The 27,029-nt window shown below is 35.6% G+C and overlaps 1 protein-coding gene across 1 annotated transcript; it reads left to right on the top strand.

Annotated features, from left to right (window-relative positions):
• The first annotated feature begins 129 nt into the window (after nucleotides 1-129).
• LOC103724063 (uncharacterized) lies at nucleotides 130-25,130 on the top strand. Its single transcript, XM_026800358.3, has 11 exons — nucleotides 130-317; nucleotides 1,081-1,142; nucleotides 7,676-7,812; nucleotides 16,176-16,234; nucleotides 21,069-21,092; nucleotides 22,008-22,090; nucleotides 22,200-22,264; nucleotides 22,519-22,568; nucleotides 22,964-23,065; nucleotides 23,392-23,451; nucleotides 24,756-25,130. The coding sequence occupies exons 1-11, from the start codon at nucleotides 315-317 to the stop codon at nucleotides 24,864-24,866; spliced, it is 756 nt and encodes a 251-aa protein (XP_026656159.1). The 5' UTR covers nucleotides 130-314; the 3' UTR covers nucleotides 24,867-25,130.
• The last annotated feature ends 1,899 nt before the right edge of the window (nucleotides 25,131-27,029 follow it).

Here is a 27,029-nt window from a genome sequence, read left to right as displayed (position 1 = left end):
ACATCCCCAAATCTGATGGCGGCACACCTATGGGTTCCACTACCGCCCTCCATCTATTTCTTTCTTACATTGTACGGAAGTAAACGTTTTTGATAATAAAGGACGAATGAAGGGTATTATAATCATTGAGGGGAAGGAATCGGGTCCCTGGCGACAAGCTGGTTCGGAATCTCGTAAGCAGAGCGCAAAGGGGAAAGAGAAAGGGGGGGAGAGAGGGAGGAAGGAGGACACTTCCAAACCCTAATTCTCCTCTCTCCGACGCCCTTTCGAACGATTGCTTTTCGGATTTCTAGGGTTTCCGCAACGAACTCAGGATGGTTAGGATCATGAGATTTTTTTTCTTTATTCGGTTTTTGGTCAGGGATTGCTGATTGCGTGACTGTTATTTTTCTCCCGTTTTTCTTTATTCTAACTAAGAATTCTTCTCCCTTTCCCCTGATTTTTAGATATTTATTTGCGGCATGCAGTTATCTATAATTTTGTTTTTCTTTTTAAGCAGTGTTATTGCTTGGGAGTTCCTTTTTTGTTGAATTTGATGAATGATATATATAATTTTAATAAATTATTGTTAAATTCTGTGTGTTGGTGCATCATCTTCCTAACAAGAATTCTGAGCTATCTTCAAAGTTATTTATATGCTATTGCTTGATTACAAATTGTTTGAGGAAAAATAAAAAGGCGAAAGATTTTTTCTGCAGTCAAAATAGTTATTCTTTACAGGAAGCTTGGAGTTTTTGATAGTTAAAACTTCAATTCAATTGCATAAAAAACCATACAGTTCAATTTGAAGCTGTTTTAAGTAATTAAAATCAAAAGAACATATTGTTTTGCTGAGTTACTTTCTTGCTTTGATTACGTTGATTCCTTTGTTATCTTTTTTTTTTTCTTGTTACAAATGAATGAGCTTGGTTTGATCATGGGGTTGCAAATAATCTGGATATGAACTATACTATGGGCTTGAACTCTGTTACTAACGTTTGGAAAAAAAAAAGACAGGCTGTTATTGTCTGTTCATGGCTAGATCTCTTAAATAGAGGGAGTTCTTACTGTTCTCAATCAAGTCGTGTGTATTGTTGACAGCATAAATTGGGAAGAGGACACCGTGACAAAGTTCAGCAATTCATGGCAATAACTGGAACCAGGTATACTTCTTGATGTTTAATTGATGCATGTTTTCAGACTTCTCAGTCTTACATTTTTCTTTGACTTTGCTTATGGGCACAGATATGTTGGGATCAACCGAGATTTCTTATAGTCGGGTTATATTGGCATTATTACTGGCTCTTTACTCATGGATGTGTTATCATCATCTAACATGGATCATTACTGAAGATTCAACATGAAAATAGTACCTGCACTGCATCTAAATTAGATACTTGGGAAGTGGGATAACCTTGCAATTGCTTTATAATATTTTGTATACTTATCTCTCACAACGAATCTGAAGATATAGGGATGGAAGGTGAAGAGTCTGGCATAATATGCAAACTCAATCATTCCACTGATTTCTTGCTCGTTAAATTCATATCTGTGGGTCAAGGTGCTTAATGTCATATCTAGTAACCATTCGTCCAACTAGTGTTATGCTTAACTCTGATGCCTTTAGGGGCGAGGACAAAATTCTAACTCTTTTTTTGTGGTGGGGTTTCTAAGAACAATGAATTGACATGATTATAACAGTTTTTTGGGCATAGAGTATCGATGATCTGAAATTATCTTAAGTTATTATAATTTTTGATATGAAAAAATTATTACAAATGAATTTTAAAATTTATTTTTAATCTAGATTATTCTTATTTTCGGATGGTCACTAGAAAACATAATGCCTTATGACAGTAAAGTAATTGAGGAATTCATTTTCAAGTACTTGTTTTTTGTGTGTTTAAACTGTTGAATGCGTGGTATTATCAAATCATGATGGCCAAAATAGTTACATAATGGATAATATACATGTGTCGATTGCAATTGATCAGTATTTCTATTCTATATATATTTTCTACATAATTGAGGTTTCATGTAATTGTTGTAAGTTGTAACAGTTAGTATTCAAAGCACACTATATATGACAATTTATCTTATTATATAATGTTTAAGCCTTGAAGGCTGGCCTCCAAAGTCTGAAGCCTCACATTATCTCGTGGTCCCATGCCAAATTGTTAAGGTTTTCTTTTTCTATGGATAATAATGTCATGCCAGTTTGAACGTTTAAAAGCATGAGATATCTGCTCTTAGTTTTATTGGTATAAGTGGATTCAGCCTGTTATTTGTCTTAGCATAGCTTGATGGTCTTCTGCTAGATTTTGGGGTTGGGTGGGCTGAGCATGCCTAGGTTTTAGTGGTTGTACAAAGGATTTGGACAACTTTATCTTTGTAGGTTTTTTTTTTGTTTTGGTTGGGGGCGGGGTGGGGAGGGCTGGGCGTGCATTGCTCGCTACAACTCTCCTTGTCACAGCCTTTGGATGCCTTATATCTTGCTCAAGCATGGTTTCCCTTGATTGCTTCAAGCAAAGAACCTTTTTTTTACTTTTTACAGATAGAGCTCCCCTCCCCTACTCTATTACTCTAAAGACCTGTTGATTTCATTGAGATTTTCCTTTTGATGACCTTATTTTGTGTTTGCTTTGGTATGGTTATTTCTTTACAACATTTCATTTTGGTCTTAATTTGAGCTGGAAATCCTCCTATTTCGATTATTTATATAATTGTTTATATGTTTTGCATTGAAAAACAAGGAATTGTAAGGGGATATTATGATGTGTCTAAAGATGAATTCAGATGCATATATTATTTAATATTCACAATTACGGAGCCAAATTGTACTGAATGCGTGCTGATTTGGTACTGATTCAATGTTTTTTTTGCCTTTTTTATTTTTTTTATTTTTTTTTCAATTTTTTGATCTTTAAGGTTATTCTAAGATTATGGATCCTTAAATTATGATTTTAAGGGTGTATTGCTCCTGAGAGACCATGTAATTGCTTAACGAGGATGGAATAACTGTTGGATGATTAGGACACCCCATCTTTAGAGATAAAGAAGCGTGAGTTTTTTGTATGTCATATGCGTACTTTGTTTGAAAGATTTTCAATAGTTTTGGTAGATGGAAAAAGAATTGTGAGAAGCGATGTTCCTTTTAGAAGGGCAGAATCAAAGTATAGTGTTGAACAAATAGGTGTAACTATCGAGTTCAATGGTGGCAAACTTAATGGAGTTGATGCAATTATAGTTATTAAACATAGATTTGTAACAATTAAACATAGATAATGCATATTTTTGAGCTCTAAAATACATATATTAAATTGGTTTGAATTACCAAATACGTAACTACATCTAGTCTCTGATGGAGTATAGATGTCACTCGTTGACATTAGGATCTTGTTTGTAGTCAACGCCTTGGACATGACTTCGATCCAGGTACTGAGCCCATATTAGCATTTGATAATATGAACATATTGGATAAACAGACTGGTCCCGATCCTTTGTGCGATACTAGGCTAGCCATCCCGTTCTTATTTGAGCAAAGATCATGGCACTAAAAATCTGACTCATAATCTAGTTGAAACTATAGAGCAGGGTCTGCCAAACTGGGCCGAACCGCCTGGTTCAAGCAGTACCGAGCCGATCCGGTGCGAAACTGGGTCGGTTTGGCAATCCTATTCGATTCCTGCCAGAACCGCTATTGGATTGGCTGGAATCTGTCCTTTACTGACTGGATCCAGCCGGTTCGGTGCCCAAACTGGCCAGTTCGCACCGGATCAACCTGGTTTCGAATTGGATTGGGTATGGCATTATTGTCACTGCATTAGGTGGCATTGGGAAGGCTCAAGAGGACCTTTCTAATGCAATTTGAAAGCGGCTCCACCGCTTCTCCGTGCCAAAAAAATCTGTGAACAACATCAACTCAGGCTATCAGAAGGAAGATCCAAGGCTAAATAAGGTGTGCTTTCTCTTTTCTATCTCCTTTTTTTGAGGCTTGAAAAGATAGCTTAAAAATTGCAAATAAGAGAAGATTATGCCAAAATTTTTGATTTGGGCTTATTTTTTTATCTGTTGTAGATTTACGGATGAAGTACACGCTAACATAAAATTTTTTAATTCTTGGATTATATATATTTTTAAAAATTAAAATATCTTTTTGGATTCTAAAAGGATAAATTTTAAATATAAATAAAAAATAAAAAATTATAAAATCAAAAATGTATTTAGGAGCATGCAAGCTACTCTTTATAAAAATTGGTGTCTATTTATTCAACTTTTGATTCGATCATGCACGTAGTGGCCTAGGTCTAAATTTAGAAAAAAAATGAGAAATAAGTAGCCTTTGATGCATGCTCGAGGGCCTATAAAATTATTTGTAGCATCCATTATTATGTTCTACATGAATCTGAGCTGAATTTAATTATTTTAAATATTAATATTTATTAATTATTTTTAAATTTAAAAAATAATATAAAATATATAAATAATATAGAAAATTAAAAAAAATAGTAGTACGTATTACATAATTCAAAAGTAATTTTTGAGGTAAAAAAATCATATTTTTTGAATTTATGATATTTAAACATATTTTTAAATTTAAAAATTATTAAAAATATATAAATAAATAAATAAAATTAGGGTGATAAATTTGATGTATGTTTTAAGGTAAAGAAATATCTATGTCGTAAATTAATTTTGCTATTTTTAAATAATTGATAAACTGACGTACTTGATAAACCTGCAGGAATAGAGGTATAAAGAAAAAATAAGGATCGAGTGCGTGACATTGGCTGGGACCATGGGTAAATGCTCTTGGGCCGGCATCATTGGAGAGGTAACCGGGTTGAAGCAACACTTAGTTGGTGGTTATTTTGACGTATTTATGTGCCGAAAATATCTACAGAAGGATCGACAGCTGATGAAGAAACACTTCACTGATTTTAAAGTAGTGAAAAAAAGGATTGCCAAGAAGAAGGCAGAGATGGACCATCAAGTGGTAGAGCCATATTTCTATCACTCTAGAAAGATAAAGGAGGCGTCTGCTCTAGATGACGAGAAGGCACAAATCCAAGCTGCAATGCAGGCGAGTCTGGATGATCAATGGCGGCATGATGAGGTGGCCAGGCATAGGGCTCGATTTGGACCCTTGTACTGTGAGTCGGGCTCCGATTTTATGAGCAGCAGGCCAGATCCAGAGTTCAGAAGGACCATCTCAGTCAGAGAGGCCGTCAGCAGAGGCGATGGGCAGATTGCATCCATGCTGGAGGCTTTTGGTAGCAGAAAGAAGTCATTTAGGGATATTCCACCACCAGCAACAATTCATGATTTAGATTTATGTCTTTTTCAGCAGAGATTCAAAGCAGCAAAAGATTGACTCAATGCTGAAGAAGGATAAAAAGAAGAATATGTGGCGAGCTATTGGATCTTAGTTCCACTTTAGCCATATCCTAATGCCATTCAGACTGCCGGTCTCGGCGTAGATCCTCCAGGCCCGAAGGATATCTACAATGAGCTTTTTGACAATAATAAGATAGGGCTAGAGAAATGGATTGTCCCCGACAAAAGCAAATGACTCATATATGGACTGACTGTGATGTGTGATGGTTGGACCGATCCTACTAAGCGGAGCATCATTAACTTTCTGACACTGTGATATGAAAATTTTTTTCTGCAAGTCGGTTGATGCTTTTGATCAGGTGCACGGCGCGACTTATATTCTCACTTATGGAGGAGGTGATTGATTAAGTAGGAGAAGAATGTCGTGCAGATCATCATTAATAATGGGCCGTAATATAAGACCATCGGAGAGATTTTGACTACATTTTCTGGATTTCATCTGATGTACATTGTATCGATCTTATGTTGATGAATATTGCGAAAATTCGTAGGGTGCAACAGACAGTGGAGACAACCTAAACTATCACCAAGTATATTTATGACCATACGTGGATCCTTTCACTGATGAGGAGGTATGCAGGAGAAGAGATTTGGAGACTAGGAGTCACACGGTTTGTTACTAAGTTGTACTTGATAGCCTTCTTAAGAAGAAAGTAGCCTTACGTCAGATGGGCTTTTTGCAAGGTATGTCGAACTAGTACCAATAGGCGTACCGATCGGCTACCGGACTGGTTCGGCGCCGGTTTGGACCGAACCGATTCGGTACCAAATCGGTACCACTGGTTCGGTCTAGTTTCTAATTCTGCACGCTTTTTTTTGGAATTCTCTCTTTTCGAACTTTTCTATGAATTTAAGTGTAATTTGATTTTTTTTGTTGTTTTTTTTTATGTTTTCTGATGTTTCTATGATTTCGGTTTAAGGTTGATAATGCATTAGCCAAAAAGTTTCTGATGTCTTTTTCTATGTAGCCAAAAAGGATACAGTGCGTGCACTACGACAAAAAAATTTGGAATCGATGCGAACCAACCGGTTCACACCGGTTCCTAGCCATACCGGATGGAACCGTTTGGTTCCGTCCGCTACGCAACTAGTATCGACCGGTTCTATGAGGTCGGAACCATTTTTTAAAGCCGAATCGGACCGGTCAAAGATCAGATCGGTTCGGTACGGGCCAGTTTAGCATTTCTTGGCTTCCTGTATCACATGATCGAGAGGGCAAAGACCTGGGAGTACATTGAGGCTGATCCAATGCATGCTTAGGAGTACATTGACATTATTGAGCAGTGGTGGGACTACTAGATGGGTAGAAACTTGCATCTAGCAGGTAAGCAAGAATATTGAAAATTAGACTGCTCCTATATTTGTTTAATTTTACTAAAACAATAACGCACTCTATGTGTAGCATACTATCCGAACCCTCGGTTTCAGTACATTGTATTTAGAATCGATATGGATGACGAACTTTTGACCGCTCTCTGTAATGTGATTTACAAGATGGAGCCAGATCTAGAAGTCGTAAACTTATATCTAGAAGAGGCAAGTTAATTTAAGGGACGTGTAAGTTAACTGATATCTTCTATCATTAATATAGTACAACATAGTTCTTTTCAACAGACCAAAATATTTAGAGAGGGCAGCAACAACTTTGGAGTATCGACAGCTGTCGTAAGTAAGAAAAATATGAATCGAGGTATGTTACACATTAGGAGGACATTTACATAGTATTAGATAGTTACTAATATGGACATTCTTGTTGATCCTTACAAAGAATGTCTTCGTTAGTTGTATCGGCAGCTTTCCCAATGTTTGTTGTCTTGGATATTCTTGTTGATCTTCACAAAGAATGTCTTCGTTAGTTCTAGCAATGACATGAACATTTTCTGATACTCGTCCAAACTTTGCACCTTCAAATTGTATATTTTTTATTTTCTTTCTTCCCTAGTCTGTATAGAATGTAGGTTTGATCCTCTATGAGAAATGTCATTCCTGCTTGAAGCTTTTACATGAATTCTCTATCATTATAGTCCATAAAAGGAAATTCTTCTCCCTTTTGTGATTGATACTAAAGTCATTCTTAATTTCAAATTTCCAAATTCTTAGATGATTTGAGGCATTCAGCATGGTTGTTAATATTGTCTCAATTTATATAGTGATTTGATGCCTGTCTTGTGCATGACCAGAGTGTGCTAGAGTATGTGTTGAATATTTAGTTAATTTCAGTTATTATTTTGCGAGTGGTATGCAATATTGTTTTCCAATGTTCTGAGATCTTGTAAGTCATGTTGTTGCAATGGTGCAGTGAGAAGGTTGCTCTTCAATCTTTGAAAGCCAGTGATTGGCATTTGGAGGGGGCTTTTGACTTTTTCTATAGCCAACCGCAAATTAGAGCAGTGACTGACTCTAGACATCTTGAAGAGCTTTACAATAGATACAAAGGCAAGTTATGTGACTTACAGTCTCTCACATTTGAAGAAATATTATATTCTGTAACTAGTTCTTAGAATTCCTCTAGTGCATAAATATCTGGATTGTAATATGATAAGAATATAGAGGATTGATTTGCTCCAACCTTTTCATTCACTCTTCTTAGCTCTGGTGTAAAGATCACACCTTTGAAATTTATGATTGGCCTAAAACTCATGCTTTTGCCTTTGGATAAGCTCTTAAGCTGTTTGTATTTTGATAACTTTATGAGTCGAATGTATCTTTATATTGACATGTACCTCTGACATGAACACATCAAGCTTTGAAAAGTTTAATTAGAGCAAGACTCTCCTGAACACTTCTTGCTCTAGCTTCCATATTGCACACTTAAACATCCCTAAGAGATCAAATTGCATTAGACACATGTTTATGACTTGATAGATTGAAGTTTAATGCATGTAATGAGCTTATCTTAGGGTTTTATTGGCCTGGGTCTCTAGATGAGCCCTTTACAGGTGATGCATCATCTGTCATTTGTATTCAAGGTCATCTTGATTTCTAGAATGCCATAATTTAAACTTCTATTTTCCCATATTTTCAATGAGTACATAGTAGGCGCATCACAATGAGAAGGTAATTCACAGTTGGAAATAACAAAGGGAAGAAATTGTATCCAATATTAGCATTTAAAACAATGAATATGCACCATGTGATATAGTTTGGTGGATGACAACTTACTAGATTTTATATAAAAACATTCGGAAATAATGAAGCGAAGAAATTGTATCCAATACTAGGATTTCAAACATTCAGTATGCACCGTGTGATATATTGTGACACATGCTAACTTAATAGGTTATATATAATACTATTTGCATGACAAAACAAAATGTGTCATATGACTACGATCTGTTTGGCTATTATGTGTTTATTTTAGAGGTATTTCAAGCCAACTCAGCTTCTTAACAATGCTTAATATAAGATAGCCTTTTAATTGCTTCTTATTGTAGAACGTGTAAGACATCAACTATTTTATTTCATTTATGGTTTAGGATTTTATTGGTTAATGCTCCCATGAATTACTTGCTTATAATCGTTAATCAGCATCATGAAGTTGCATTAGTTGATGCGAACCTCTATAGTCAGCTTTCCAAGTTTTGAAGGAACTTGGCAAAGTATTTGAGATTCATGTAACAGAAAGAAGTATTAGAGGAATACATATATAGGCTGATAAATTTTGTTTAGAAGATATCATTGTAGCTGCAAATTAAGGCTTCTGATTCATTTACAATAAATTACACAAAGTTTCCGCAAAATTGCTTTAGAAGCTAGGAATATTCTACAGATTGATACAAGTAATAAAAAGGGGGTATATTAGAATATACTATTGATTAAAGCAAGTAATAGATTAGGAGGAACTTGCCACGCATTTCATGATTTCCTTTTCATGTACCTTTATGTTAAATTGTAACAAAATTGGGAAACTTGGATAAAATTTGAAAATACTGTGTTAATGTCAATAAGTTTATGAGATATATGATTGTGTGACTTGAAAAGAATAGTTATGATGTTTGTAATGATAATAAATATGAACTCTTGGTATGAAGCTCATAGGCGCTTGATGATAAGATAAGAGAGGAAAGGACAAGTAGTCTACCATGACCAAAGTGAAGGTGCCAATTTGCAGGTTCATGGAAACCTCAAACTGGAGTATCATTGTATTGTTTCCTTATGTTGTGCATGTCTCATACGAATATGCTTTTCGATTGGACTTGGTAAATAGTTTGTGGTTCAAAGATTAAATAGTTCCCTAGACTTAACCAAACCTTGTCATCTCCTCTTTATCTAGAGGTTTCAAAATCTAGGGAAATTTTGGTGGTTTGCTCCATGGTTGCATTAACTTATATTGCAATTAACAAGGTAGCACTGTGTACTCTCCCATGGGCCAGCTAGTTTTGGTGGTAGGCCTTGTTCTTACCTAAAATTGCCTTTCTCAAGTTTTACCAATGATCCTAGGGGGTTGAGCTTAGGTTGAGGGTTGTTAATTCTGTGCAATCTTTTCGAGGGGCCTTTCAGGCCAAGAATTTTACTCCATAGATCCTGTTTGATAAGAAAAGGTTTTTAGGATGACGATGATGTCCCTTTGATGGCTATTGAGATTAACATTTGTGGATCAGAGTAGCTTTTATAATACAAACTCTACTTGCTACACATGCAAAGAGAGTTATGATATGAACTTTGTATTTTGATGTTCCATTAACGTCATCGCCTTGATATAAATTTGTTGCTCAATGTCACACTATGATGTGTATTCAGCTCTCATTTTGATCGTTTATATAGCTTCATCAGTTTTTGGAGTTTTGTCAAGAGGGCGAGCCTTAGCTCGATGGTAATGTTGCTCCATCGTGACTGGGAGGTTACAAGTTCAAAACACACAAATAACCTTTTTGCATGCGGGGTAAGGCTGCATATGTCTGAACTTCTCCAATCCTCGCAATGGCGAGAGCCCTGTGCACATGGTCACCATTTTTAAATTTTTGTAGGTTTGTTGACTTTTATGCCTCTCTTTTTTCTTCTCTAGCTTGTTAACTCTTATGGGTGGTGTGTCAACTAAGTGCCTGTTTGTGAAGTTTGTGCTGAATTCAGTGGGATAGGCTAGGAAGAGAGCAGCAACCAGTGGAAGGGGGAGGAAGGGGGCAGGGTTGTGGGGCTTGAACCTCATAGGATTAGAAACAAGACCTCTCAAGGTCTTTTTTTTAAAAAAATTCTTATGGCGAATTGAGGTTGCTACCCCTAGTGCAAGAAAAAAAGGAACCCTCTAAAGGTTTTTTTTAGTTCGACAGGGATGAGCCTCACTATATTTTTTTTAGTTCGACAGGGATGTGCCTCACTATCTTTGCTTTCTCTCTGCCTCTCCCCTTGGATCTAGCGGGATTTTGTCAAACTAGCCCTAAATTTGACAAGATTCTATCATATGTGATATAATACATGGGCCCATAGCCGAGATGCATCAGACTTAGGTTCAAGCCACACCACATGCAAGCACCGCCTTAGGCGGACCCATGGCACGTCGAGGAGCGGGCACTGCCTTAGGCGGTGTTGGTGGATAAGCATGGAAGGGGGGGGGGATGGGATATTAACAGAGAGCGCCTTGTTCTTTTCTCGCACACGACCCACATTTGAACCCTAGCTTACTCCATTGCCTTCCCTGCTCTCACTTCTCTCCTTCCACCGTGCCCCATGCCCCCAACCACTCTCTCCCTCTTTATCTTTCTCATTTTCTCTCGCTGCCACGCACCCTCTCTCGCTCTCACGCACCCTCTCTCGCTCATGTGCTCTCTCTTTCTCGCTCTCTTTCTTCTTTTCTCTATCTCTTTTCTCCCGGTCTCTCTCTTTCCTCTCTGAGCTAGCCTGAGAGGGGCTTCCATTGTGCCACCTCCTGCTCTTGCCCTATGAGAGGAAAACAAGGCAAGGCTAGTGGCTCGTTTCTCCTGTTGTAACGATAATTAGCCTAGGAACCAGGATTCTGGAATTTTTGGAAAATTTTAGAAGAAAAATTTGAAATTTTGGGGATTTTAGAAATTATTGTAAAATATTAGTGTGCCATTGATTTGATATTTGTGTGTGGTTTTTGGATTATTAGGTCTCGAGGAACCTCAACAAGGTGATCATATTGTCTGATTATAGGCATTTGTGAGGTAAATAAAATTTACATTATATAACATTGGTTTAAAATTAATTGTACAAATTGATATTGTGATTCCCAAAAATAAATTGTATATGAAATTTCATAGTTATGTGGAATTTGATTTAGCATTGCAATTCTGATAAGTAACTGCATGATTGAATCATCATAATGGGATCAAACATGCAAAATTGAAATTGTTGCATGTTCATATATAAAATTCAAAAGTGGTATAGAAGAAGAAAAGAAGATTTATATATGATGATATATGCATCACCTACTCTCAGCTTGACTATGTATGGATCCGGAAGCAATTATGTGACCTACGCTCTAGGGATTAAATGTGGGCGCGTGACCCATGCCATAGGGGATGTATGTGGCTGTGTGACCTACGCCAGAGGGGTTAAATGTGGCTGCATATCCTAAGCCACTGGTAGTGAGTGCGACCTCATAATCACTGTTCTTCTTAAGGATCTTGTCGTAAGCGTTAAATATGGCTGCATGACCCACGCTATAGGGGATGTAAGTGGTCATAGTTTGGGTTGTAGAGCTAAGATGGATTAGAAATTTGATACTCAGGGTTCAAGTATACGAATATGAGTATGATTGTGAGACTGGATACTTATTTTGACTCTGATATGATGTATCAATTTGTTAGGTTGATACTATTGAAAAGATGAAATACATTATGTCAGTACATGGATGTTATTGAAAGAAAATGTTATTTACTTGTACAGATGTATCGTGCTGTGTATAATTTTAATGAATTAAATTACTTGATATGGCTTGATCCAATTATATAAAGTGAATTTGTTACTTACTAATGTTTGAAGCTCATAATCTTCACGCAGTTTTCCTAGATCGCGAGACTAGGGATTAAGTGAGTACTAGCTTTTGGGGGAAGCTCCTTAGAGGCGAGACCATCTTGGTAATTTATAGATTTAGTTTTAGATTGTGTATATTATAGTGTCGTCTGTGGATTGTGTATGAAATGAAATACTAAAGGTTTGAGTTACAAATCTTGGAAGAAGATCTCTGTGTATGACCTATAGTGGTGGTGTATGGATATATGTGATATTTTGGTTTAATAGTTTAGTTGTTTTGATAATCACTACTACCTGTTTATGAATTATATGAATTCTAGATTATGTTGGATTCATTGACAGGTGGAATGCCTTGCATGCTTATAGGGCCAACTCCTGTAAGTATGCAGCGACTGTCATGCCCTCGAATTGTAATTCTGGGGTTGGGGGCATGACATGTGACCTGCCTGTTTTCTTTCTCATAGCCAATCACAACATCAACACATGTTCATCCATGTAATGCAATGTCAAGCCTCACTAATCACTGTGAACATACATACAAAATTGTTTCTCCTTTGAAGTTGTAGGCATGGGCCATATCTCATCTAGTGTGTCATGAACCATGCCTACTTGTTTAATTCCATCTCCAATATCTTGAATGCCATCATTCATAACCAGTGCTAGATTGAAAATCCAAGAATTGAATCTTCTACACTTTCCAAATCATACTTCTCTCAATGATTACATTATTCATATGTTCGGTTGCCGATGGCATTGGAATGCCCTCATCTTTTGTTTCATTTAGATGATCCTAGAGGATGCAACCATGTTCCACCACATGGGTTTGGACAACGTCATGATTATGTGCGTGTTGGGAAGCTTAGCTTGCATTTGCTGGTCCATTGGTTATGCATTTTGTTATTTAAAACTATATATGAGGCATAACATCGTTCATGCAAGATGTTGTCATGGGCTTATAATGAGGATCTCTACAGCTTTTCTATGTGATAAAAATGACCAGCATGTCTAGCCTTTTTTAAGGCTTAAGTTTTACTTCATTCTTCCACGTGTGCCGTATCTAGATTTTTCGAATAGTGTGACATGCTATCCTTTTTTGAGCATGGTATTTGATGGGTTGATGCCCTGTGATTATTGTCATGATGCTGAAACGCATCTTGAACTTTTAGTGGCTTTTCTGGTGGCTTGCAATGATGTCAAGCATGCATGCCAATTTGCTAGTTGAATGTTTACAAAATAATTTTAGTTTGCTATCTTCACATGAGTGAAATCACAATGTTCCAACAGTTGTGGTTCATGAATAATTCTATCCTGTTTATGGTCTGAGTTCTATCAACTGATTGATTTGACACTTGCACTTAAGTTGTATAGGTAAAATGGGAGCAACAACTGTCTTCCACTATATTAATGACCCATGTTTTATCACATCCATGGAATGTGCCAGATTTTGTACTTCGCTTATAGCTTGGTGATTGCTGAGTTATCTTGATGATCAGCACTGTTCAATTGAACTTGAACCACCATTCAGTCTGGTATTGTATGATTGACTGCCATTTCCAAGACATTTTCATGCATGCACTTCACTCCCTTGTTATCAGAAATATTTGGGATGCTTGCTGCTGAGTTGTCTTGATGCAGAAAGTACCAAATCTGAATCCTGGATTACTGGCTTTTGTTATAAAATATTTGTGCTCAAACATAATATCTTTGTAATATCTCTACATGATGGTGATGGACTATGATAGGACATGAAATGATGCAGAAGTTGGAGTAATTGATAAGAAAGGTTGACCCAAATCCCAAATTTTTTGGGATATTAGTGATCACCTTTAAATTATATTTAGCATTCTGAAATTGTATGGATGGCGGATTTAGATCCTTCGGTCTTATCACTTTATTAGTTTTCCAACTTATCAACTCTCATATGTGATAGGAGATGTTACAGATCTAAGATAATCAATTACCCATAAGAGGGCCTTAGGCCCATTTGGCATTGCTTTTGGAGGGCCAAAAAATGCTTCTTAGAGAACCATAAACTCTTTTGGGAGATTTGAAGGTGTTTGGTAAAACTTTTGAAATAGCTTTTTAGCTCATCCAAAAGCTGAAAAAGGTCTACTAAGGAAAAGCTTTAATTTTGAGCTTTTAGGCAACCCTACTTGATATAATTTAAATTAATTTTTAAGTTAACAATATAAAATATAACATAATATAATATTATAATATTATAAAACTATATTATATATAATATGATATTATGATATTATAATATTATATTTCTATCATCCTTATTATATTATAGTAATCATATTATAATAATATAATATAATTATACTACATTAATTTTATATTATAGTACTTTTACAATGTACTAAAATAATAATATCATATTATTACATTATTCTAATAACATTATATGATATCATAAAAAATATTTCTATACTTTCTAGTAAATTTAAAAATTTATTCTTTATTATATTATTTAGGTTAATTATAAATAATTTATAAATTAAGAATATTTTTTAATAAATGATAGTACAAATAGTTAGACATTTGAAAATACTATTTAACATCATTTATGATCATTTTCTAATACTAAAAGCACTTTCTCAATTTGGTTATCAAACAGATGTTAAATTTTCGTAGCACTTCAGAAATATAGTTACGAAGCAGCAAACCACTTTTTATTAAAAGCTCTACTAGTAAAAAGTTCTATAGGCAAAAGATCTACTACATGCAACAATGCCAAGTAAGGTCTTAGTTGTGTGAATTATTGAGTACTATGTCAGCCACCTTTATATTTGGTAATCTAAGTTGCCATTTTAAATTAATTATATTAAAAAAAGGAATCCCTGTTCAATCTTTTTCTATATGATCTACTATTATTCCAGTATCTTCTACGTATCATTGGTAGCGATGCGTACCGGGTATACTATAGTGTACCGATATCGAATCGGTACATAATGCAGGAGGTATACCGAGTGTTGGTATGCCGCACCGACCCCCATACCAGCTGTACCAATATTGTATGAAGATGTTACTAGTACAAGGTTTGGTATGGAGACGACGAATCTTGTTCCTAACTTTCTTCTGCTTCATAATCATTTATGGTTGCCCTGACTCTTTAAAAACAATTTAGTTAGAAAAGGGAGCACCATCATGTTTTTCAGTGCATGGTTTACCATTTATAACAGGTGGAGGTGTTGCTAAATGCTAATTTATTGATTCCCTAGTAATGAGTGATGCTATAGGGTGAACTTGATAAATAATCTATGAGGAACTTTCTTTTTTTCATGACTTACTGTTTTTGTTCATGATGCACTTCTAGATGATGAAATTGAGAAAGAAAATGCTTGGGGTGGGAGCTAGTTGGTTGAATACCTTTTCGGTAATTGTTACTTGAAGGCTATCATCCTTTTTTTATTGATTACCATATCTTTCATTAGTGCTGTTTGACTGATGAATTTGTTTTATTTGTAGAAAAAGTCTCGGGCCTATGAACTTTTTTAATCATAGTCACTGTCCATTTTGGCGGTGAATTTGTGTATAGGCAGATCAAAATCTTAGAAACTGACAGAATTATGAGCTATTTTAAAACATTGAGGAGCTGGGCACAGTGATGATCTGGAAATTTAACATTACTGGTGTTGGGTGATTTTGAACACTATCAGTCACTCAAACAAGACTATCCTCTATGTTATGTTTTAGATATTGAGTTTCAGCATTGGCTACATTGTCACTGAAGTGATAAATAAGAAATATTATCTAATCTGTTCTTTTCACCCTGTCATTTTTTTATTTGGTCCAAATTACGGGCACAAGTTTATTATGCTGAAGATTGTGATTCCAGCTAACTTCTTTGAATTTTGCAGACCCTTATGTTGATATGATCATGGTTGATGGTGTATCTCTTCTTTGCAATGATTTGCAGGTAAGTTTTGGTTAGTTGTATTCCATAAGTCTTGGTTGTATTTTCTTGTGTGCTCTCATTTTATGTGTTTTTTCTAACTATGCTTTGACCTTCTGCACCAAGTTATGTATAAATTTGTCAGTTGTTTTAGATTCTCTAAATATTATACAAGTTTTGATTTATTTAGTAATTCTTAATTCCCCTTACCCTCCAAAGCTGAGCTTTCTGATGGGATAGAAGCCCACAAGTTTGATATTATCTATGCGATCTTTCAATGAATTTAAGAATATAAAGCAAGTATACAAAAACAATAATCACAACTTACAAGTCATAAGGCAGAAAACAAAAAAAAAAAGGCAAACCAAGAAAATATTTAGAAATTTTCTGTTGAAAAACAAAAAAATTGAAGTATATATTCTCCTCCTCCTCCTCCTATCTATTGCTCTTTTTCATGACCTGCTGTTGTTTTAGAATGGATCTTATCCATGTATGTAAAGGAAATCTGAGTGGATTTCTGATTGGGATAGTTGGCATTGTTGGGATGCTTGTGGATAAAATCTGTTGTTTCCACTTGAAAATACCTGAGCCGGTATCTCAGCCAAAATATAGCAGGCAGTCTCTGGTAGGATAAAAAAACCTATACCTTGGTCCAAACTATTTTGTCTGATATAGACTGATATATCCCGATGTACTGACTGATATGCTATCAAAAGATTGGCTGGGTTTTTCAATTTTGCTTTCTACAATCTTAAATTTAAATTTTAATCACTAAAAAAATCAAATAATTATATTAAGATGGAAGTTAATCAGGGTCTACCATATTAACTGGGATATCAGAAATCTTGATTCCTATAGTATCAGTTGGGATCTCTGAAATCTTGGCTTTTTCCTATTTTTAACAAATTTCTTATCTCAGCCGAGATAACCCGAGATCCTGCTCCATCTCGGTATCAGACAATTTCTGGGATGGCTGAGATCTCTTTAATTAAAAATATTATTTGTTAGGGACAATTCCTGCAGACAATTGGGTTGTTAATTTTCTCTTTTTTTTTTTGCTTTTTCTTTTGGTGGGTAGCAGGGGGTTTTTACCCTTGGTTGTTTTGGTGATGTCACCAAACATGTGTAACATTTTACTTAACATCTTACTGGTAAAAATCCATTTTTCTTTCACAAAAGAGGTAGAAGACCTGAATGGCAGGAGTACATAAGACTTTGCCATGCAGATTATGAAAAATGGGGTTTAGTGGCCCAAACTACACACCAAATTCGCATCGTATTATTGGTGATTCTTCGTGAGAACATAATGTGCTTCATCCATGCAGCATAGCATCCCACTTGCACCAACTAGTGTACCTGCATCAAAGGGGTGGTCAAAAACCTGGAACACCTCATGGAACTTGAGCTCTTGACTACCTGCTAAGAAGGTGGTGTTTGAGACAATGCATCTTTCAGATTGTTGGTGAATTGCATTGTCTTCAAGTTCTTAAAAGTCTAGATTATTAACTACCATAACTCTTGATTCCTATAAAAGTCCAAATATCTAACATGGTCGATATCCGAATGCTGTATTTGATTTGGTTGACAACTTTTTCATATTGTTTATTATTGGTAGGAAGTCTGCCAAGGGGTCCCATTGTAATGGGAAAAGTATTGTGTGATGATCAACAATGATGCTTGCTTAAAAAGCTTATGATATTTAGATTGTATATTTATTAGATTATGTTACTAATATTAGGTTGGAGAGTGTCAACCCAACATGTTGTTGGTTAGATCCATTCCTACTAGTTGAGGCTCCACTGGGTGTTCCCATCTTCGAAATACAAAATCTTACCTAAGCTTACCCTTGAATAGACACATTACTTTGTGGCGAAATACCCTTGATGAATTTTGATTGGGCCACATAATAATTATGCTTGACATGAATATGATGTAGTTCTGGTGGACGTTTGAGGATTGCTTGTGAATAAATAGATTTTAGTTTGGTTGAAAACAGAAAGAGAAGAATTTAATAAAATTGAAGGAGAAAGGAAAAAGATGGGATATGGAGAACAAGGGAGGAAGGGCCTACAGCTTTCTTTCTCTCATTAAAATTCCCAGCTTATCTGTCCAATCACCCCTCAAATAGCCAGTCACTCCCCATCTTTTAATGGCTTCAATCAGCTATTTTTTTGGTTCCTAATAGGTTTTTTCGAATAGAAAACAATTAGCCAGCTAACATCCATGGGAACGGTGTGGTCAGTCTCTTGTTGATTCTTTTATTTTAGTTGGGCTGTGGAAAAGGAAAGTAAATTTAGACCTATTGGGTGCTGGATTCTAATTTATTTGGGCATCCATTAGACCTGAACTACTGACCAACTACAGGAAATAATAATCTGTGCTGTTAGGCATCCAAAACCCTTCCGACATCTACTTAACAAATCTGAAACTTAAACTGGAAGATAACATAAGGGAACAAAACTTCACTCATGTCCAAGAAAAGGGCTGGTCAAATCTTTAAAGTTGACCTTTTTGTTCAGTGGAAAGGGGTGGCTAAATGCCTTGTTCTTCTGCTTCTTTGCTGCTTTTAGTTGTTCCAAGATCTAACCAGATCGATTTGCACCTTAGTGGAGCTGTAAAAAACCATGAGAATAGTATGACATGGTATAATTACTGTGTGACTTTCCCTTATCCAACGTATAACAAAATTGAGACATTTTAATACCAATGATTTTTTAAGCCAACTTCTGTTTCATGAAAAAGATAAATCAAGCATTTGGCTACTACAATTAATGTCATGACCTTAATTTAAGAAATAACAATAACTCTTAACTCCCTTTCTAATTCTTCATTTTGTACTAGATTTGAACCTTGTTGCAACTGATTTAATTGGAAAAACTATTGAGTTCAGCTGCTTTATAACTACTCGGCAGTCTTGACTAATTGTAATGAATATCCCCCTGTCCCAAGAAAAAGAGCACACACAAAAAGAAGACCCCCATGAGCAAAAGGAGTAATGTGAAGTTTTGAACAATGCTGGATTCCTAAGGCAGTTCTTTAATTTGAATTGTAATTAATATTTATTTTATTGGTTTTTGCATCCTTTCTATTTTGATTTTATTTTACCTGTTCTCCCTTATTCTCTTTTTGACCTTCTGAATCAGACTTGGGTAGACTGGGCTAATCAGTTTGGTTTTAGACCATTGATTTTCAGTCTTTTGGAAAGTACATGAAAATAAGTTTAATAACCAAAATCTTCACTTCCGTGTTCCTCTTTGCATGTGTGAAACCTTCTGTTGCACTCATTTAGGGCAGCGTTGGCTCTCTTTAGAAGTTAAAGCCTGTAAGGTTGGACCCAGAGGTGCTCGATAAGCCACTTTGGAGACAAATGACTGGAATGACAATTTACTGATACCACGCATGCTTGATGACAAAGCAGCAGAAACATCATGTTAAGATTCTAAACCTTACAACAACCATGAATAGCCATGTGTCAACAGTCTAATGCTTAATATTAATCAAAATTTTCTTTGTAGTGTAAATTACAAGCATACATCATATACATGACCTTGAATTTCTTGGTTTCTTTATAGTTGCCAAGATTGAACCTCTAGGTTATGTCATGGTTTCTGTTTCTCAAATTTGTACTCATGGTATGTTGGACCAACCCGAACCAGGCGGTACGGAATGTACCATACTATATCGTTCGGTACCGGTGCCCGGTACAGGCGGTGTACTGACACTTGGTACACCAAAAAAAAATCCGTATCATACTGTACCGATATTGTGCTAGTATGGCATTGGTACGGGGTCCGGTACTGAGACGGCGAACCTTGTTTGTATTATGTTATTAATTTTTTTTCCTCCCTATTCCCGTTAGCACGCAAATGCACTATGAAAACTCTTGCCTGGCGCCCACGATCCTGTTAGCTGTAGTTGTCATTTAGCTGGATGGGCGTGTAAAATTGCATTTGGTAATGAAGAGAAATATTTGTGCATGTGTCCAACACATAGCAGAATAACATTAAACCACATCTGGAAATGTTTCCAAGTCTAAGATAGCTTCCATTCTGTGGAAAAGGAATCAGATATTTGAAATCCCAATAATCAAGATTGTGATAGTCATTATTCTGAAGTCTAGTGGATGAGTCCATTCACCATTTCTGATGAAAATGTGTGTTGTTATTTATCCTTAAGTTCTCTTCATCTGAAAGGTCATTCTTTGTATGCATGCGTACATGCACGCGTGTATGCATATCCTATTTGGACTCCAGACATATGGAAAACTACATGATGGAGGTGTCAAATTTCTATTTATGTTGGTAGATATATAATGTTGTCCTGATTGGTCCGTAATCATATTGTTCAGTCTGTGACTATAATTGCAAGCGTGATATGCCATACTGGTCCAAACTGGGCAGTACGGGATGTACCGTACCGGTACCGGTACGGATGGCGTACCGGCATTCGGTATGCCAAAAAAATTTCGTGTTGTACTGTACCGTACCGACACTGTGCTAGTGTGGCACCGGTACGGGGTTCGGTACCAGTACGGAGAACCTTGAGTGCAAGAGATTGTATGCATGCTATTAGTTGGAGTGCTCTTTCTTCTACTTTCTAGTTGTATATGACAAAGGAGAACCATCAAGATAAATTACTTGAAGTAATCTTTCACTTTCCCTCTAGTTAGATATTTTGTGAACCAAAAAAAAGACTATGGTACAAAATATAATTAACCAGTGCAGCATTTATGTATACTTGGTTTTCCTGAACCATGCAGCTAGAAGTTCTATTTTCATCATTTGAGTGTTTATTTCATTCTTTCTTATAAATTCTCCACATGGCCATTGACGCTCTTCTTTTCATTTTTCTCATGCAGGTGGATCCTCAAGATATTGTAATGGTGCGTACATTTCTAATATGAGCAACTTCTTTCTTTGAATAAATTATGCTATTCTTAGCCAACAAATATAAATGGTTTTTATGTTGGACTGCTATGATAACGACTGTAACCAAGCTGGTAATTACGCAATGTGGCAACTTTATTTTTCAGATGCCTTTGCATTAACATGGTAACTTCCCAGGCATACTAAATTTCCAAAAGAAATTCTCTATAACCATGTATGAGTATTTGGATTTTAAGTAGAATCTGGAAGCTTTTCTATGGACTTGTCTAATGAAATTTGAGGATTGAATTTCAGGATTAAGTTTTGGCCTTTCTTAGATAGTTATTTTATACATGAAAGATGACTGCGGTTTGCTATTTATCATTGTCCTTTGTGTATGTGTAATTCTATAGGAACTTTGGAAGGTTGTCTCCCTGCTTGTATTTGTCTAGACTGGTGTATCCATTAATGTAGCTTTTCCTTGCCAAGTGGTTTTCCAAGTTTCATAGCAGACCCATCTCTTTCCCCAAGTTGCTTTCATTGGGAAGTTGGCAACAATTGAAAAAGGATCATCATCAGAATTAGTGTTCATCATAAACTTTTTTTAGAACTTTTAGATCAAATTCTAGACCATGAAGCCAACCACCTGGATGTGACTAACCTTGCCAGTTAAATTAGATTGTAGCTTGACAATTAGATAGATTAGTTTTGTTCAATTGGGAACTGCTGATGGCAAATAATGATAATTAGTTAATTGGTTCTGTTAACCTGATTTACATGGATGCTTCTTCTTCTGCGCAGCAAACTTTGTCAATATGCTAGGGATGCAGTTCACATAATATTTGCTATTTTGCTTTAAAATTTTACAGTAGTCACCTTTACGTTTACCTTCTGCAAAGGTGCTATGTGGCTGTTTTCTGTGTTTGCAACAGTTGGTTGTATCCTGGCATATGAAGGCTGCCACAATGTGTGAGTTCTCTCGGCAGGAGTTTATAAGTGGATTACAATCAGTTGGGTGGGACTTTAGCACTCTATGCTGATAGTTTTTTTCCCATTTTTATATTCAATGTTTTATTATTAAAGCAATAAAGGATGCCTGCTAAAACCAAATCATCTTCATGCAGGATAGATTCGATTGAAAAATTTCGTGAAAAATTACCATCACTGCGTACTGAGCTTAAAGATGAAAGTATGTACTTTCTAAATCTTCTGGAAGTGATATGGTATTTGCTTTATTAAAATGTGTTTAGAATTTTTGCTTGTGGAGTTACAATTTAAAAATAAAAGAAAGTGAAATCATATAGTACAAGTTGATGCAAATGTGTTTTTGGTGCTTGGTGAATATTTTCCATGTTTACACAACTTTATTTTGCAAAATGACTTCCATTGGGTGGAAAAGTGATATTTATTAGATTGATGTTTGCTTGGTTCTCTGTCATACAGATAAATTTTGTGAGATATACAACTTCGCATTTGGTTGGGCTAAAGAGAAGGTATAAATTAGTTGTTTTCGATTATAATCTGTTTTTCCTCTTAATGTCCTTGATCAGCTTTAGCTATTGATACAGTTAAAAAGGTTACTGAATGATTGATGATTTTATGTCATTTCCATGTTAATCATATTTTCCTTGGCCCTTGATTTTTCTTTTTTTGAAAAAAATGAATGATTAATCCCATCAACCAATTGTGAAATATAGTGATCCTTAATAAGAACTGTAACTCAATGACTTAGTAAGAGGTAATGAATTTTTAAAGAACAGAACAAATTGTGATGAGTCAGCCAAGTGAGAACAACGATTGACGAATTTGTGGAGCTTACATTCTTCTGTTAATCATGTCACTGCTTTCTGTTTTTGTCTGAGTTTTTTACATGCTGTGATAATTGCAGGGTCAAAAATCTCTGGCACTGGATACAGCTATTGGCATGTGGCAGTTACTTTTTGCTGAAAAGCATTGGCCCTTAGTTGACCATTGGTGCCAGTTCTTACAAGTAGGGCTTTTACCTTTTCCATTTAATAAATTTTGCTGCATGATTCCGTCAATTCAAATTTCTTTTATGAGAACGAAATTTAAATTACGTCGTATTTTTGCATCAACATTAATATATATAATAACTTACCTATTTTGATATATGATTTCTTGGCTTGATATAATATATATTTCCAAGTTTGTAACTGTAGAATACACTTATAGTGATTCTGCTGCATGCTTTGGCTGCACTTGCCTTTACACTTGATCCTTCTGGATGCATTTCTACTTTGTTCATCTAATTTCCAAATTACATTATCTAATTTCAGCACAAACTTTCTGATTCAGGTCAGGCATAACAAGGCAATCTCAAGGGACACCTGGTCTCAGCTATTGGAATTTGTCAAGGTACATGCAAATTGTTTGTTGAATATGTTTTTTCCAGTCTGATATCACAATTTATTTCTGTAATTACAGTAGGATACTCTAGGGCAATCCATGCAGATGGGGACATGCCTATAAAGGGCACATCCCATACAATCTCACATAGCAGGTACTCGCAAGCACCTATGCCTGCACAAGTTTTCCTGGAGCATGTGTTCTTTGGATTACAGCCTGCATTTGCTGGAGTTTAATTATAGGCAAACAGATGAGATATATCTAATTGTAATCTTTTTCATAATTTATAAGTTATTTGTTGGTACCTGGTACATAATATGATAAAAGTTACCTACTTCACATCCATATGTAGTTAGTTCTACTGTAGTGCATATATGCTGATATGGATATGTCTGTAATATATTTTAGAGTAAATTAAAAAAACCCTCTAAGATTAGGGATAAATTGCACTTACACCCAATAATTTGAAAAACCTACACTTACCTCTTGAGGTTTATTTTTATCCAAAACATTAACCCATATATCTTAACAGAAAATTAGTCAAACTGTTAACTTTAAATGGAAATCAAATGTCATATCAAAAAAAAAAAACCAAAATAACTTTAAGTGATAAAACAACCACAAAAACATAAGAAAACGTGTACCTTCTCTCCACTTAAGTGCAATTTTGACTTTTCATGTAAAATAAACAGTTTCACTAATGCCATTAATTTAACTGCGTATAAGTATAGGTTTTACAAACTATTGGGTGTAAGTGTAATAAATGTAAACCTTAGGGAGTTTTTTTGTGATTTACTCTATATTTTATTTAACATATTTATTGGTTGTAAAAATTCTTAATAATTTTTAAAAACTGCAGTGGAACTGCTAAACCTGAAACTTAGAAACCAGTTTTTAGACCTTGTTGCATGTGTATAAAAGCATGTACAATATTTCTATTTATAGAACATACATGAAAGCATGTACAATATTCTATTTATACAACATACATGATTTTGTTGTTCTGTTTACAATGTATGTGCTAGTTGGATGCACATCTAGGATTAAGTTTATTTCATATTTTACCATTCATTTTTCTAATTTGATTACATTTGAATTCTTTTTTCCTATTTATAATCGTGTTTTATTACAAGATCCATAGGACCATAACTGTTGTTCATTATCTTGTTTCGGATGAAACAATCCATTGATATGCTTGAAAATGGGAGCTTTTTGCCCCTGTAACGTAAAGATTCTCTGCTCGTTTTAGAACTTAAGGTATATTTGTGTGTGTGTGTGTGTGTGTATTCTAATTTGTTTCTTGTTCGGTGCAGACAATTGATCCTCAACTATCCAACTATGATGCAGAGGGTGCGTGGCCTTATCTGATTGATGAATTCGTGGAGTACTTATTCGAGCATGGGATCATCCAGCGTAAAAATTGAAAGGTAGTTGAGAAATGCATTGGGGCATTGGTCATAGCACACAAATGTACATCATTATCAATTTCGTTTCAATGTCTAAATAACCATAATTTGGCACTGGTTGCTCATAAATCTCATCAGTTGCTGCATAAAATTGACTTCACAAAAAACACTGATGCAACATTGGAAACTTGTGTGAATCTGAGAACCTGGTGATGGAAGAAAATATTCTACTCGTCTGGCTAGTCCAGTGAGTATATATTATTGGTATTAGTGATTCAACAATGTCCATGGTTACCATATGGTGATTGACTTTTACTATCATTTGGTAATTTTTGGTCAAAGCTGCTTGCGGTCATTTTTAATTAAAAGATGGGAACATTTGCGTAACTGTTAAGAAAAAGTAAGAGATGTTGATTTGGGAGATGTTACGTTCTTTCTCTTTCATATCAAAATTACCATTATACCTTCTTTTCCTATCACATCAAAATCTCTTCTTGGGTGTCAAACCACCCTATTCATAATTAATCTGCTGTGCAGGTGCCAGATGTGACAATATGAACCTTTTGCTCCAATAAGTGCAATTGATGGAATGCTGTAATTCAAATTAAAATGTTTATTTTTGATACTGGAAGATCTTGGATGGGTATATAAGTCCAAGATTCCTGTTCCTAGCTGGTTTATTATCACCTAACGGATTGCATGGAATAATGTACATAGATAAGCCGGTATAGCACTCATGGTATGCTGCATAATTTTTACTATTTTCGAGCATTCAGGTCGGAGGCTAAAGCCAGGACATCTCATTTTTATAGGTCATTTACTTGATTATGGATCTGCTAAAATGAAACCATTCTTGCATATTTATGGTTGCTGTGTTTTCATTGTGTTCATATTGTCAAAGATTGGCCGCATGGTAATTGCCAGTTTCATTGTTTTCTTGTGTCCCGTTGGAAGTGTTGCCTCTTCTTGGAATGCTTGCAGCACAGGAATTCCGGAGAGAGGAGGCGGTGGCGTGTTGTTGCCTCTCTCTGAGAGGGATTATAATTCCCATACAGCGTATGTAGAAGTGCAGTACTATTTCCAGTCTACGTAAGTATCATGTCAAGGGAAATTCATTGAAATGCAGTTTTAGGTGTACATGCTTGTTCTCAAGTATTGATTCTTGGGAAGTTTACACCACAGCATGGGCTTGTTAAATGCACTAACTTTGGGTATGAATACATGGGAGATCCAGCTGCTGCTGCTGCTGCTTCTCCTCCCTCTTCTTCTCTACAATGGGACATGGTATTAATATAAGCTAACTGGGAACTGAAACAATCAGTAAAGACTTTGAATAGTGTTTTACTCCCCATTGTTAGTGCACTGGGCAACAGCAGTCAGTTTAATTATTGAATTTTATATTGAGATAAAGTGGCCTTTATCAATACAGGCTGTTGCACGTAGCATAACATATTTGGAGGGTATAAGACTGTTGTTCCAGAGAACCAGATATGCGCGTGGGGTGCCCTCTTTTTTTTTTTTGGTACAAATGGGGTGTGGTGGGGTGCCCATTAATAGGTTGCTAAGACAACCATTGCAATCTTAACCAGCTTAGGGTCTCTACCTGTTTGGTAGATGGTAACCCATAGAAAAAAGGTGAAAATAAGGTCCGTCCATGCCAAGCAACAAAAAGTGGACAAGCGATAACAGTTTTACCGTGCTATATCTTTTCCACCAAAATAGTGGAGCGTTATAACGCGTAGTAGTAAAGTCCACTGATTACTCTTTTTTTATCGTCTCTATCCATTTTTTTTCTAACAAAAATGTGGGATGAAAATTTTATCATTGTGATAAAATCCCAATGAAATCTAATGTAATCTATTCCCTCGCTTATCCCCTATGTTTATTTTTCTAAACAAATGCTAAAAAATCTAGCACAATCCAAAACCTCATCTAGAAAGGCTAGTTGAAAGATATTATTTGGGTCCATTAGTTTTGTATAAGTATTCAAGATCCATCTTACATATAGGCTATAAAGAATTAAACATATACTTATACGGATCCTCTTGAATTTTTTCTATTTAAGTTCTAGTATCCTCACTAGACTAAGAGTCCAAATCCAGTTATAAGTATTATAAATCCAATCACAAACATCATGATCAGTTTGAGGTCAAACCAAATATGCCTATAATGTAATATTCT

Source organism: Phoenix dactylifera, chromosome 15, assembly GCF_051530095.1.
Source record: "Phoenix dactylifera cultivar Ajwa chromosome 15, Ajwa_hap1_PhDact_Kaust_v1.1, whole genome shotgun sequence".
Classification (NCBI taxonomy): domain Eukaryota; kingdom Viridiplantae; phylum Streptophyta; class Magnoliopsida; order Arecales; family Arecaceae; genus Phoenix; species Phoenix dactylifera.
Note: the sequence above shows the minus strand (reverse complement) of the source record. Positions and strands in the feature narration are given on the sequence as shown.

What these genes read in the sequence shown, in the direction of transcription:
- LOC103724063 (XM_026800358.3), top strand. An exon ending in GCTTTACAATAGATACAAAG is followed by an intron (nt 7,813 to 16,175) that starts GCAAGTTATGTG and finishes TGAATTTTGCAG; the next exon opens with ACCCTTATGTTGATATGATC. An exon ending in ATCCTCAAGATATTGTAATG is followed by an intron (nt 21,093 to 22,007) that starts GTGCGTACATTT and finishes TGTTTGCAACAG; the next exon opens with TTGGTTGTATCCTGGCATAT.